Here is a 15,258-nt window from a genome sequence, read left to right on the forward strand (position 1 = left end):
ACTTGCTTGGTTTATTGAGAGCTTGGCCTGCTCTGTCATTTTTCCACTGAGTTTATTCAAAGATCTCCCATCTGATAACATTTTCCAGCCCTTTCTCTCAAAAGTACTTTCAGATTATGTTGGGTAACAGCAAGTAACAACACCAGATCTTTATAAGACACTCCTTAAACTGGACCAAGGGTCAGACCCCTTGCCACCAAAATCAAGGCCAACTCTTTTCCAGGAAAACACTTAAAGCAAACTAAGAGAAAGCAATTTATTGTCTTTTCAGAATAAGACTTTGGTATTTTACAAACAGTTTTAAAAAATGATCTTTCTACAAGCAAGGATTTCAGAATTCAAAATATATTCTCAAATTAATTTAAAATATACTTTGCAAAAATCTTCATCTAAACAAACTGCCAACAGTTTATACAACCACATAAGTAATCAGAATTCTGGCCACAATTTATATGAAGCTGTTTCTTTACAGCAAGAAAACTCTAGTTTAGTGCTGGTGCCTTCTACTGACTTTAAATGATTTTATTATGTTAAATGATTTCATATGATTTTGAAAAAAACTCGGAACATTCCTTCTTTATCACATTTAAGACAAAACATCCATCTCTGAAATTATTCTAACAGAAGTAAACAAGGCTGCCTCGGAGTTATTTTGGAATTCTTATTCTTGGTCCACATGAAACCTGGGCCTTTCTGTTGGGGAGAAGGAGTTAAGGTGTAATTTAATGTTCTAGCTGAGGGGAGGCAAGAGGCTGCTTATAACAAGCTATTTCCTCCTTTCTTCCCTCAGCCAGATAATAACAAAATTCCACCCTTTCTTCCTCTCTAGTCACTAAATTTTAGCAAAATTTATAAAGTTATTTCAAGGTATTTTCCTGTTATTTTACTTAAATCAGAACTCAGTATGAACAGATCTGTCAGAGCCACCTTGGGGGAAGTGCAAGCACAAAGAGAATTCAGAAAAGAGCAGCCAGCAGGTCCCAAACAGCCCCAGCTCTTGCTCAGGCTCTCACAGCAGCACAGGCCTGAGCCCAAAGCCCAGGCCTACCCCAGTGTGACACTAGTTTATCCATTTTAGGATCAGTCTGCAGGTTGAGTGGAAGTTGGAATGTGGATAACCACCCCTGTAACTACGTTCTAACAGCACAGTGTCCCCATTAGGAAAGGCAAAGCCCCCTCATTGCTACATTCACCAGTCTCAGCCCAAAGCACAGGAATTCTTCCTGGGAAGCTGGGAATTGGAATGTTTGCACTGCTGCTGCAGATGATTTGAGTTTCACCCACGGGAGCAGAAAGCAGCTGGGGTTAGTTTTAAGATTTTTAAAAAAAGTGTTTCCAGTACAAAGCCAGATCTCAAACTATTAAAGCCCCCAGCTCCTCTCAGCCTTGATGCTGTTTGGAGTATGTTCACATAGGTAATTCTGGTTACACTGATTGCAGTAGGCTCAGGATTTCTTCTGAGTCTATAGACATTTAAAAACAAAAGGACTTTAGTAAGGCTGGCTCCCAGCCAGCACATTTTCAAACAATAAAATCTTGGGCTATGGAAGCAATACACATAGTTTCAGAACGGTGCTTCACCTACTCTGACTAAAGCAATTATGACTGCAATAATTAATCATATGGGTACTCCTACTGAAGTCAGTTCAGTGCCTCTGTTGTACTACAAGAAGGGCTATAATAAAAGCCTCTTCTAACAAAAGAAACACCCACCTGCCACTTTAGATTCCAATACATACCCTTATCAAGAGAACTACCCATGTAGTGAGATACTGTTTATTCTGCTGGAAAGAGACTCACAGTTTCGCAGCTACACAGTAATAAATGAAAGCTATGACTTTGTTTTTAAAAAGAAAGGCTCAAAAGCTGGCTTATAAAGACCCAGAACTGTGCTCATGGTCAAGCTTTTATATTCCCACTTGAAATGCAAACCAGATCCCATTTGAACAGGCTTGTCCTAAGAATAAGCAGCAAAATGGAAAGGAGACAAGGACAGCACTTTTCACAGTGACATTTACCTGAAAGAACAAGTGAGAAACGCAAGATGAGATCAACCTGAACCCAGACAAGTCTCTGAAAGAAACTTTTGCCCTGCAGAGCTCTGTGGCTGCACTGGAGAGCAGAGGCAGGAGGCTCAGGGGCTGGAGGCAGGGGGTTTGAAGAAGCCGGTCTTGCGGCAGTAGCGCACGAGGAAGGGCACGGACACCACGGTGATGCTGATGCGCACGGGGGCGAAGAGCTTGTGCACAGCATAGGCCAGCACGAAGGTGCTGGTGCCAGCTGCCATCCGGGACTGCAGAGAGGCCTCGTTGAAACCCAGCTTCAGCAGCACCGCGCTCATGTCCACGCCGCTGCAGAGAGGAGATGCTGCTTTAGGTCAGGATTAAAAATATAAACGGCTGGGCGTTTGCTCAGAACGTTTCATGTGTCACAGTTCTACTCAGCCTGTAGAGATGAAGTTTCTCTGCAAAGTGATTCTTAAAGAGTTACTGTGAATCATATCACACTTAGCTGAAATTATGAAAGAAGTGTCTTGCACACAGAGTGATTTGGGAAGACAGAAACTCACTTCTGCTCCTCCTCATCAGCACAGCAGGTGCTGTGGCAGAGCCCATGAGCACTGCGCTCATGTCCACGCCACTGCAAAGAGGAGATGCTGCTTTAGGTTAGGATTAAAAATATAAACTGCTGGGGGTTTGCTCACAAAGGTTCATGTGTCATGGTTCTACTCAGCCTGTAGAGATGAAGTTTCTCTGCAAAGTGATTCTTAAAGAGTTACTGTGAATTTGTGTTGGAGTTTCATCTTCCTAAATTTATATTAAACTGTATTCTGTGTCTTGGGGAAATTTATCACCTAAGCACAAACCAAATGAGGTATCTGCTGTTGGGCTTAGTGTTACAAAATGACTATTTATCTAAAATCTAGCAAGTGAAGGAAGTTTTAAGGATCTCAAATGGGCATTATCCACCAAATTCATTAATACAGACATAGCAGATTTCATCAGGAATTCAACCATACGTGAAGGAAAAAAATGTTGTCACCCTTTGCCACAATGTAATAAACAGGAGAAATCAGGCATTCACCTATTCCCACTGGAGTCAGGAATAAGCATCAGGGAATGTTTGGGGTAATAACAAGTTCCCCTGTCTCCTCAGCTGGAATACCTTGTGTAACAGGCATTCCAACAAAGCCACACACAATTCCCCAGCTGACTCCTGTATTTTTACTCTAATCCTCTTCTAGTGGCTGTTATTTTCTGCAGTTCAACTGCACAAACTGTGTTCAACACCCAGAAAAATACCTTTATCTCTAAGCCCCAGAGCAATTTTGCATGGCTCTATCTCTCTAGACCAAACAAGAACAAAAGATATCTGCAGCACAAATACATTTTCTGCCTGGTCAGTTATGGTGGTGCTGTGCCTGCTGTTTTCCCTGATGATGATGAACCTGTGCAAAATGACCATGTACAACTCTCCTGTCTCATGCCTGATGGAAGATCAGGTCCATTTATGGCCCATCCATACTCAAAATTCAGGAGGTAAGGTCCAATAGGCATGAAGTGCCTGTCTCCAGTCACAGATAAGCACAATGGTAAATGTATTTTACTTTTACCACTACCTAGAGGTGACAGACAGCTGTACAAACCTCACCTTGACACAGCCAGGTAGAAGATTCCCAGAGATACTAAGGAAATTCCAACATGGAAGGAAACCCCTACAGCACCATATTCTTTAAAAACTTGCTTCAGCTGCTGGGATTTGTTGAGTTTCTTGTTTTCTGCACTGGGATCAGTGGCTGCATTTTTGAGGGGTTCAGCTGCATCCTAAAAAGAAAACCATTAGAAGTATTTGTTAGCATTAAGCACAAGATCATATCACAGTTAGCTGAAATGATGAAAGAAGGGTCTTGCACACAGAGTGATTTGGGAAGACAGAAACTCACTTCTGCTCCTCCTCATCAGCACAGCAGGTGCTGTGGCAGAGCCCAGACAAGCTTCCTTCTCCCACCTATTCCTGTCAAAGGAATGCACTGGTCTTGGTGTAAATTCTCACACAATTCAGGTTTCATAACTAAAACCAGATTATCTGATCCAAATGTGCGCCAAGGCACGCCCACACAGCTGCTGGTGCCAAGAGGCTGAGGTGTGAGAGCTATTTGCTTCCACCCACTGCCCAGCTTTACCCAGTGACTCCTCAGAGCACAGCTTTTTGTTCCAGGGCTAAGCAGCCAGGGGCACTGGAAGTCCACCTGGTACCACTTCACAACAGCTCCCTGATGGAAGAGATCCAAAGTTTAAGTTCCTATAAATCACCCGTAGTGGATGAGCTGATCAAAGGAAGAACTGCAAGTGTTGACAGCAAGAAGCAACTCTGTTGCTACGGTGTAAATAACAACCGCAGGGACATGCCAGGGCTGGTGTCCAGAGCCCAACTGCACTGAAAATGTTTGTCACAGCAGAAGTCACTGATAGATTTTTATCCGGGTACCTTTCAAGTGCAGAACTTCATACTAAGCCATATCCCAAAGCAATCTGAAAAGAAATCAAAGGAGAGCAGCTGTGTTGGCAGCCCTTGGAAACTCCCCATGCTCGCCAGAGAAGAAATACTGACAGAAGAAAACATTTCCACAAAAAACCTCAGGATTTGTCTCTAATTAGTCAGCAATTGTCAGGAAACATTAGAGGATTCCTTTCTTTCCAGCTGAGCTCAGCAGCAGTTTTGACGTGTGACAGCCACCACAGGACAGGTAGAGCCACCAGGTGCCTGCCACCACTGTCCCACTGTGGTTTCAAGGCATACAAATTCGAAGAAAAATATTCTTGATTAATTCTTGGACTTGCTAAGATTGTAAATTAGAACACAAGACAGTCTTACAACCCTCAAGGCAAGCACTCCACCTGCCCAAACCCAAGCCCCACATTTGTTCGCTGTTTTTCTCTCTTGTAATTATTTGTGTTACTTTGTATTTCATTTTGACAGGAAGTCATAAATACAGAAACAGGAAATTGTGTAGCTCAGCTTATCCTGATTCTTGTCTTTCTAAAACTTTAGATTTTTCTTTTGTGGCTCATGAGCTCTGGGTCTTAAGGATGGATCATAAGGACTGAAAAATTGCTTGTTCTGATCTTTCAAGTCCATTCCAATTCCCCTGTATACACAGGCTCACACACCAAAAATGGTAATAAGCAAAACATAAAAAAAGAACCATTTCAACAGATATTATTTGGAGTACCCAGGGCACTCACGTAGGGAATAACGTCCAGCTTAGCAAGTAAAGCTGCTGCCTATTTCCATGTCACTCTGCGACAATATTTCAGCTAAAAAGCCGATTTTATTTGCATCATTCAGGCGATGTGAAGCATGAAAACACATCTAAACCACCCCGTGATCCTTCACAACGAGGCAGCAGAAGCCACGCTGCAAATTACGCTGCAAATTAAAGCTCGCACTGCCAACGTGCCGACCAGCAGGTGCAAATCACCTCCCACAGAAACCCGCGATACACACGATTTATTGATCCCGTGGGGGCTGGGAGAGGGCATGGAGGTGACAAACACTGAAACACACCCCCGAAAGGCTGAGGAGCAGGGTGAGACCGGGGCGCTCAGCGCCGCTCGGCCGGCGGCCCCTCAGCCCTCACGTACCTTGGCGCTGGCGCGGCGCGGGCCCGGCCCCGGCGGCAGCGCGGCCCAGGCGGAGCGGGGCAGGCGGAGCGGCGACAGCAGCGGCGACAGCAGCGGGGACAGCCGGCACAGGCGGTACATGGCGGCACCGCCGGCACAAGGCAGCGGCCCGGCCCCCCGAGCGGCATGACGGGCCGGGCACACGCCCCGACCGCCTCCTTAAAGCCGCAGCGTTCGCCTTGGCGAGGCGCGGGTATGCTGAGGCACGGCGCGTTCGTCCCGGCCGTGCCCAGCCTGGCCTTGGGCGCTTCAGGGGTGCGGCAGCCTCGGCTCCTCTCGGCAAAATGTGCCTCCCCACCCTCACTGCCAAGAATTTCACCCTAATATTCAGTCTAATCCTTCCCTCTTTCATTTTGAAGTCATTTCCTGTTGTCATGTCACTCCAAGCACTTATACGCACAGAGCTACAGAATATCCCGAGTTGGACTGGACCCACAAGGATGATCCAGTCCAGCCCCGAGCTCTGCACAGGACACAGCAACAGTCCCCAACAAACGAGAGGGATTCTTCCTCAGGAGCTGGAGTGACAGGGCACGGGGGATGGCTTCAAATGTAGAGAGGGGAAATTCACGCCCCAGCAATCCCACATGGGCATCCCTGGCAGCGCTGTCTGAATGCGCAGCCTCGGGCTGTGCCCATTCCCTGGGGAGCCTGGGCAGTGCCCAGCACCTCTGGGGGAAGAACCTTTCTCAATATCAAACCTAACCCTCCCTGGCACAGCTCCAGCCGGACCTTGGGTCCTGTCACAGCACCTTGCACCTTGCTGAATGAATGTCACCTGGTTTGCACAGTCCCACCTCTGAAGCTTGTCCAGGTCCCTCTGGATGCCATCCCATTCCTCCAGTGCGTGACCACCCGACACAGCTGGGAGCTGTCACAAGCTTGCAGAGGGTGCCCTCATAACTGGGGTCACAAGGGTTTCGTCCCTGCATTTTTCTGAAATGCAGGAAAAAAAGCATTTTTCTGTGCCACCGCAGACACGGCTGCTCATGGCAGGGTGAAGGGTGAATATCCCTGAAACTGCATCCCCAGGTCGAGCCCCAGCAATAAAATCCTGCTCTCTCCCAGCTGCAAAGCCTTTCCTCTTCAGGCACACTGTGTTTCTGCAGCCATGTCAGCACACAGGCCTGCGGACAATGGGAGGACTGTGTCAATAAATAAGAAGAATTTGCAGTTCAGGAGCCTGGAGCGGAGCTGCACAGGACAGCACAGCGTGCTGCAGTGCTGGTGGGTGGCTGCTGTGGAGTGCAAGGCTCCACAGAACAGATGGGTTTCAGAAAGGATCTCAAGAGAAGAGAGGATGAGAGCTTTGCTTGTATTGAAACTATCTGTTCTGTCTCAACAGCACGGCCAGCTCCAGGGCTCTACACTGCCTGTAGTTCTTGTTTCATAAATCCAGCCCCTCTCTGAATGCTTTGGAGAAGAATAGTTTCTCAGAACACAATCTCAATGTTTATTGCTGCTCCAAAGCAGTTTGCTGTGTGTTTTCTGTGACTGTTTGCACACCAACACCACCAGAGCAGAGCACACTACAACTTTGTCCATTTTCTTTCTGAATAATAATAAAATCCCAGGAGTTAATTCTGGTCTCAGCAAAGGAGAGGTCAGTGGCAGCTCTGGGCTCTGCACAGGGACACTGTGTCTGTCTGGGAGATCCATCAGAGCCTCTCTGAGACAGAGACCAGGGAGCTGCTCTCCTGTGACAGATGTGTTGCTGCTGCTGGACATCCAAAAATCCTGGGCAAGTGCAGAAAAGAGCAGGAGGTCACTTAATGAGGCATGGAATCATTAGGACTGGCAGTTGTATATGCACAGCCTGGCTGTCTGCTGCCCCCCAATCTCAGTGGGAGGTTTTGTTTGGAAGCAGGAAGGAACAATATGATAAACACCCAGTGATATATGCTCAGTGAAAAAGGGGCAAACAGCCAGGCTGGAGACACCTTAATGTGGAGATGGTTTATAAGAAAAAGACATTAGCTCTGTCCTGCTCATGGTAACTAAAACAAAGGGGAGAAGGTACAGCTTTTGGAAACAGCTCAAGGAAAGGCTTCTGCACAGACACACATATTTACTAACACATCTCAAAATGTTTTGGTGTCTACACTAAATATAAGATAAACTGAAAAGAGGCATGCTGCAAAATACTAAAAAAAATGCACAGATCTCAACAGTGTGTTCTGCAGTCCTGAAACACAAGCATGGGGTGTGGAGATGTGAACCCCAATTCCAGATGTCTCAGGGATGTGTTGTTTAAAAATAAACCTAAATTACTGGCACACTTTATCTACTACATTTGTGCTCTGTCTGAACCCCTGTTCCATCTCTCAGCCTGTCTCTAAGTAGATAAACTCTTATTTTCCATTTGCAATTTTCCCACAGGCAGAGAGTGCTGCTCTGGTTTTGTGTTATTTGTGTTATTGCAGTCACTGTTTATCATCAGTAAAAGGAAAGCTGGGAGTTGAGCTGAGAGCTATTGAAGAGGCAGTAGGTATAATGTCACCAGGAGATGCATTTGAATTCCTGTGAGGCAAAGACTTTTCCATAATGACCATCCTCTATAATTTGTCAGAAAGGTTTGTCATGTTTTTATCAGAATGAGTATTATGTAGTAACACAGGGGGTACTCTTTGTCAAAGTATCTATTATAAACCTCTTAGATAACAATTTCCCTTCCATAATTTGACTTTATGAAGTCAAAATCTCTCTTGGTTTGACAGTGCTGTAGGAACAGTGACAAAACTGAAGTGTGCTCTAATGTGCAATTTCTGTAACCAGAAATCCAGGATGCAGAGTTGTTCAGGCTGTGCTTTGCTGAGAGCCCAAGCTAAATGCAACCACTGCTGCCTGTGAGACTGCAGTGAGCTGCTTTAGGAGTTAAATCCATTTGCAGGGATAAATGAGATCAGTAATTCAATAACAGCTTGGGAGAATGCCTTAGCCAACCTACAAGGATGTTTTGATGATGAAGAAATCTTAGAAGTCTGCTAAGTTTTCTAAATTGCATGAGAGCAGATTCATTACATGTTTTTAGAATTATTTAATCTACAAATAATTCAGGGATTGTGAATGTGCTGGCACCAAAATTTAATGCCTTCTAATGGACACGTAGGAAGTGGTTCCTGTGTGAGAGTGGGAGGCAATTTCTTCTTCGTGCTGGAAGCTGTGTCATTTAGCATTATTACAGATGTAGTAATGTCATGCATATAAATGTAATGAGATGAGCTGTGAACTGATCATGAACCTCATTTAGAACAGAAGCTAAGGCAAATTTTTTCATATTATAGTAAATTAAGGGCATGGCATGTGAACTAGTTTTAAGTAGCCCTGTTCTTTAGTACATTGGCTTTTTCACATCATGTTCCGAGTGTTTGAATCATGAAGATGAGATGATGGAGCTAGTTGATAAGTTGAATAAGAATAAAAATGATATCAGGAAAGGAATATCCATATGCAGTTGATAAACATACTTAGTGAAGTTCTGGGTCACAGTCAGCTTTCAGGGACCTCTTTCTTCTCAAGCAAAACCAGTAGAAAGTCATTAACTCTTGGTATCTTCTATTCAAATGGGAGAAGTCTGCAGTGCTAGGATTGCTAAATCCAGTGAAATCCAGCCCAGGCATTTCCATCTTTGAGAGGACTTCAGGCAAGAAAAATTTCTCAACAGGACAGCAAAGAAGGAATTACTTGTTTATTTTACCTGGAAATCCTCGAAGAACGGGGGCTGTGTGGGCCTGTCCTGGAGCTGTGGGAATCCGTGATTGTCCAAGGGGAACTGTGGGTTCTACTCAAATCCTCCTCAGTCGGGCAATTTATGTGATGACTTGTGGGATCCTCTGCACAAGGGGGGATTTCCCCTACTCAGCAGGTCTTGCACTTTAACCCCTTAGTCTGGCTGGGCAAAAAGAGGTGTAAAGTCAAACCAGAAGAAAATAGAAGGGTATAAAATGAAAGTATTCCTATTGCTCATGTGGATGGGTTTTGCTGTTGATTCCCTGAGCGTGTGTGTGAGGGAGCAGACTGGTGCTGCTGAGCAGTGAGGCTTGCTCCCTTTCTGGGGAGGAAGCAGAATTCTTTCAGCATCTTTGTCCTTTTGTCACCGAAGCTGCGGGAAATATAAAAACCCTCCAGCGATATTTTTAGTGTTAAAGAATCAAAGCATTACTTTATTTCTGGCCAGGATGTTGTTCAGGCCAGGATGTATCACAGAAATAATTTCATCTACACATAGCCTGGGTGTGCAGAGAAAATCATTCCGTGACACACGGATTTTACTGGATTTTTCACCAGTTTTACGCAGTCAAACCCACAGAGATTCATCGGTTCAACGTTCATTTGTTGCAAGTCACTTAGTTCTTAATATTTGGTTTCCTATTGGTTACAGATCGCTTCTGATGCTAATTTGGTCCTCATTCTTATCTCTTCTTCCCAGATCAGGTGTCTCCCACCACCCAGGGCTGTTGTTTGAAGTTGATGGTTCGTTAATTGCCGTTGATGGATGTCATCCTTTGAGTGTCTTCTGTGCTACTCTCGGTCTGTTGAGACAATGCCCATGGAAAGAAACTCTAATTCCCTTCCCCCGGGACAAAAGCAAACAGAGGCTGGACTTGATGATACCAAAAGTTTTTTCCAACCTAGTTCATTCTGTGATTCTGTAAAAACTGACTGAAGTTATAAAAAAAAAAAAAAAAAAAAAAACTTGGTATATTTTCCAACGCCTTGGTTGACACAAGGCAGCAGCATTAATTCTCCTCTCCACAAGATCCTCGCCAGTGATCCTCTGATGAGATGTTTTTCCATTTGGCTGGTGTGATGTGCAGCCTTTTGGGTATGTGTGAGTGCAAATCACATCCTGCCGGGTGTGGGATTGATAGCCCGGCAGAGCAGGGAGGTTATTTCCTCACGGAGCAGCTGAACGACAGGAGTGACAGCAGAAGCCTCTTCCTTGGCACCCACCGTGTGTCACCCTAAAGGAGTGGCTCAGCTCCTTCTGCCCTGGCTCCGGCAGCTCTGGGGGCACACAAAACTCCCTTCACAGAAGCACTGCAGCTCTCACCTTGCTGAAACCATTCACCTGGGGTACGAGGGAGGAGCAAAAGCTGCTGTACCCACTGCTGGTTTGTCATGGAGCCATTCCCCACTGGAACACAGGCTTTAACATAAACTCATCTCTTTTGGTATCCAGCAAAGTTTGCATTGTCTTCATGTCTATGAAGAATTTATCATCTTCTACCCTTAGATTGATATTTATGTTGCGCTGAAGTGCAAACAGTCACTCCTGTACCTGGGGTTTGGCATTTGGAGAAGATTTTTGATGGTTATTTATTTATCATTCAGTGCAGCCCACTCTGAGGTGAGGTGTCTGCTCCAGACAGGCACCTCTAGAAAAAAGCTTTCAAACTTGGAGTAGCCCAGCAAAAGTGCAGTGTCTTGTGCTGATTACTAAACACAGAGAGGCTGCAAATGATGCTGTGCTGAGTTCTGTTTGACATCTGCTGCCACTAACACAGGCAAAGTGGTGTTTTGTGAACTGAAAAATGACGGAGCCAAGTTTGGAAGCTGAGTGTTTAAACTGGGGTGTTGGGGTGTTTCACACCTCATTTGATTCCCATGGACTTTTAAATTTGCACTGAGATTCTTCTTTACATTTAAAAGTTTCTTATTTAGATTTCATTTTTGATTCCTCACACTACTGATGATAATTTAGCTTCATGAGAACTTAAGAAAAATTAGGCAAGAAATGATCCAGGCAGTTAGGGAAGAGATTGTCCAGGTTGGATGGGGCTTGGGGCATCCTGGGACAGTGGTAGGTGTCCCTGCCCATGGTGGGACTGGATGATCTTGAAAGTCCCCTCCAACACAAACCATTCCATGTGGTTTGAATGTTTTTGGAAATGTTCAGCAATTTTAAATTGTTTTCCAAGTATAAGAGCCAGTTGTCCTCTTCCCCTTCAGGCTGGAAAGCTGTGTAAATAGTTGATAACATGCTCTTGTAGCAGCCCATAACTCGCATTCCCAAGGGCAGATTTTGCTGCCCTTTGCTCCTCACCAATATTGCTGTAAAGCCAATTGTCAGTCCATTTAGATGGAACAAGTAACAGCCAAGGCCACATTCCCTCTTTTCCACCTCTCACTGCATAATGCCATAATGAGATTCTGGTCAAACGGTTCAGTGCAAGGCAATATTCAATCTGTACTCGGAAAAGGCTGCTGTGAATTGCTGGGCACGGTGATTAGCCCCTGTTTGTCCGAGGTTACTGGAAATTGTCACATCTTGCAGGTGCTGCGATGGGACACGGCCTTGGGGAGGAGTGACGCACTTGCTGTGCTGTGCTCGAAGGGACAGTGCCTGGAGCTCTGGGACAGACACCTTTGCTTTGCACAGCAGGTCCTGGTGGCACTGGCCAGAAGGAAAATCCCACCTTGAACAGCCCCACAGCAGGAGAAAGGGACCAAGGGGTCCTCAAACCCCGCAGGCCCTAGGCTCTGCAGAAGGACAAACAGGGGAGGTCCCATGCTTGCACCTTATCTCTGTTCTTGCATCTGGCAGAGGGTTAGATGGGATATCAGAAAAAAATCTGGCCTGGGAGGGAGGTGAAGCCCTGGCACAGGTGCCCAGAGCAGCTGTGGCTGCCCCTGGATCCCTGGCAGTGTCCCAGGCCAGGTTGGACACTGGGCTTGGAGCAGCCTGGGACAGTGGGAGGTGTCCCTGCCATGGCAGGGGTGGTCTTTAAGTTCCAGCCCAAACCATTCCATGTTTCTCTGACTCTGTGTCCTGACACCAGCAGGAGAGGTGCCTTCTTTAGGTGTCTTCTGCTCTCCTTTTCAGCCAGAATTTGAGATACACCAAAAATTGTAACTACTTGGATGACCAGACTTTAAATAGTGATAATATTGCATCTGTACAGGCATTTCACAGATATGAGTAGCCAATAATGAGCCCATGGCTAAGGAACAATGTCAATTGTATAAACAGCTTTTTGGGCTGCTGATATTTCTAGCATTTAACAATGGTGAACATTCTGTTAAAGCATCTAACCTATTGTTTGTAAAAGATTTATGCCATGTTTATGCCATGTGTGAATTGGTGAAGTAGAACCACTATAAATATAATCATTGTGTCTGAGGTTGTTTGCTTTGAGATCTTAGAAAATGAGGAACCTTTTCTGGGGCTCTGGTCATGTGGTGCCCTGTTCCCAGCTGTGTTATAGTGCCAGGAGTGCCTGGTTCTGACCTTGCTTTATGGTGGTGCTGATTGCATGATCTCAGGAGGAGGAGAGAGCCTGTTCTGTGGCTCTGGGAGTGTGCCCACCTGTGACTCGCTGTGTTCTCTGGGACACTGGCACAGGTGCCCATCCCTCACGTTGGGTGTGAGCAGAGATGCTCTGTGTGTATCAGTGAAATTCTTTAACACACCTGACAGCTGGCACATCCTTTAACATATCTGAACAGGCACTGCAGGAACTTGCTGGAGACCAGGCTCCAGTCAGGAAGACGTTGCCAAATCCCCTGGCCCAGCAGGGAGGAGGAGTGGAGGGATGTTGCCAACCTGCTGATGGTATTTCTGCCCTGCCAGGCACATGCCTTACATCCTTCAGTCAATGGATGGCACTGCTGGCTTTCCACAGCTGGGCTGGTTTGGGGAGCTGAATTCTGAAGTGCATTTCTGACTCACTGCTTGCTGTAAAACCAGCTGGTGGCAAGGGGCTCCTTCAGCAGCCGTGGTGCAGCCAGCTCCTGGAGCAGGGCTGGGCACAGGCCTTGGGGTCTGCCAGGGGTGAAAGTGGTCCCAGCACCCCTCACTGCCCAGTCCTTGTGGGGAGCCAGGCTTGCTGTGCCTCAGCTGGCTGTGCACAGACCAGAGGGGGCTCTTGCTGGATGAGAAGGCCCAAAGCACATTTTGCTGATGGGAGCTCAACCTGCTTGGGCTCAGCCTGGAGCCACTGCCAAGTATGAGCAGATCTGCTGGGGATATCATGGAATCCCATCAGAAATCATGGAATGGTTTGGGTTGGAAGGGACCTTAAAGACCAGCCCATCCCACCCCTGCCATGGCATGGACACCTTCCACTGTCCCAGGTGCTCCAAGTCCTGTCCAGCCTGGCCTTGGGCACTGCCAGGGATCCAGGGGAAGCCCCAGCTGCTCTGGGCACCTGTGCCAGGGCTCAGCACCCTCACAATGAGGAATTTTTTCCCAATATCCCATTATTCATTATTTCCTATTAATAATGAGTAACACATTCCTCATTATTTGTTATCCTATGGGATAGGGCATGAGAACTCACTTATTATTCATGGATTTAGCAAATTTATTGGTTTGTCACAGACTGCTCGCTTGAGCTCGCTGAGGCAAATTCTTAATTACACCATTGTGATCCCAGAGTTGGTAAAATGGGCAAGAAGAGCAAGGACATAGAGTAAGGTGAATTTAAAAGGGAAATCAGAAAGGAGAGCTGAAAAAATGAGAGCTATAGGACCTTGAATGTTGTACAAAACTTATTAAGCATTCAAGGCAAAGAAGAAACAGAAGAACTGGAAGGGAAGGTTATAAGCAAAGCTGTCTGTGAACTGATCTTTTTCCAGAAGCCTGGATAAGCCCTAAAAAACAACCCAATTCCAAAGGATCCTAAAGAAACAACCTGAAACCACGCTTGGTTTAGCTGGGAGCAGCTCAGTGACATGAGTAGTGTTGCAATTATAAAATGGGTGTAAATCAGAGTGATCTGTGCCTTAATTACCAGTCTGACAGAGGAGAGGATCCAGTCCTGTGCAAACCCCAAGTGGTTTCTGTGGTGTCTCACCCCACAGACTAATTGGTCACTTGCCTTCTAGAAATGCTTTCAAGATAATTAAGAAAAATAATAAATTGGGAGAATATTTTGCTTCTAATTGGGTATCAGATGTATGAAACCCTTGAGAAACTGAAGGGTTTGCTAATAATCAGAAACCCTCAGCTTTCTCTGGTGCTGCCTGCTTTGTTCTGAGCCCTTTGTGGAATAATCAACTTTTAATGGATGTGACATTCACCACAGCTAACCAAGAAGCTTTGGTTTGGGAGAAGTTCTGCTGCTGCCAATGTGGGAACGAATTTTGCTGGCCTGAGAAGAAAGAATTCCTCATTTTTGGTGTTACAAAAACCAATTTTGCCTGTTATTTAAAAGCTTTCAGCTGCCTCTGACAGTAGTTCAGGAAAAGTGATGTACTGGAGAAAAAGGCCTAAAATGCACATTCTCTGCTTTAAACTTCTCTGGGCTAAGCAACTCTGTTTTTTGCTGGCTTGTGAAGTAAATAAACATCAGTGTGTCTCAATTGCTGGGAATGGACCTTAGGAATTCAGCTTATTGGTGCAGCCTTGGGGTTTGGAGTTCCTGGATGATGCTTGAACCCACAAACATCAGGCATGTGCTTCTAAGTGGTTTCCATGGAAATAACATTAAAAGCTATTTAAAGAATGGAAGAATAATGTACACCAAAATAATTGATTTGAAAATCTGGGGTGAGCCAGTTCAGACTCTGATGCAATGGGGCCCAGAGCTGTTTAATTCTGGTTTTGTGAGGGGTGAAGTATTTCTAAATG

The 15,258-nt window shown here is 45.6% G+C and overlaps 1 protein-coding gene across 2 annotated transcripts; it reads right to left on the reverse strand.

The window, feature by feature from the left end:
• Positions 1 to 242: 242 nt before the first annotated feature.
• FAM210B (family with sequence similarity 210 member B) lies at positions 243 to 5,967 on the reverse strand. Of its 2 annotated transcripts, XR_007779206.1 has the most exons (4): positions 5,646 to 5,967; positions 3,652 to 3,824; positions 2,019 to 2,351; positions 243 to 693 (listed from the first exon to the last, which is right to left on the reverse strand). XR_007779206.1 is itself a non-coding variant. In XM_030233523.2 (3 exons), the coding sequence occupies exons 1-3, from the start codon at positions 5,763 to 5,765 to the stop codon at positions 2,135 to 2,137; spliced, it is 510 nt and encodes a 169-aa protein (XP_030089383.1). In that variant the 5' UTR covers positions 5,766 to 5,967; the 3' UTR covers positions 243 to 2,134. The 2 variants fall into 2 exon arrangements, 1 of the variants encoding a protein (XP_030089383.1); XM_030233523.2 differs by having other exon boundaries at positions 243 to 2,351.
• Between the last annotated feature and the right edge of the window lie 9,291 nt (positions 5,968 to 15,258).

The sequence above is a fragment of the Serinus canaria genome, chromosome 20 (genome assembly GCF_022539315.1).
Source record: "Serinus canaria isolate serCan28SL12 chromosome 20, serCan2020, whole genome shotgun sequence".
NCBI lineage: Eukaryota > Metazoa > Chordata > Aves > Passeriformes > Fringillidae > Serinus > Serinus canaria.

Excerpts from the sequence above, each read along its gene's own strand:
- FAM210B (XM_030233523.2), bottom strand. The coding sequence starts at position 5,765 with ATGTACCGCCTGTGCCGGCTGTCCCCGCTGCTGTCGCCGCTGCTGTCG. Across the intron at positions 3,825-5,645 it reads CGCGCCGCGCCAGCGCCAAG|GATGCAGCTGAACCCCTCAA; the intron begins GTACGTGAGGGC and ends TTTTCTTTTTAG. Across the intron at positions 2,352-3,651 it reads TTCTACCTGGCTGTGTCAAG|CGGCGTGGACATGAGCGCGG; the intron begins GTGAGGTTTGTA and ends TCCTCTCTGCAG.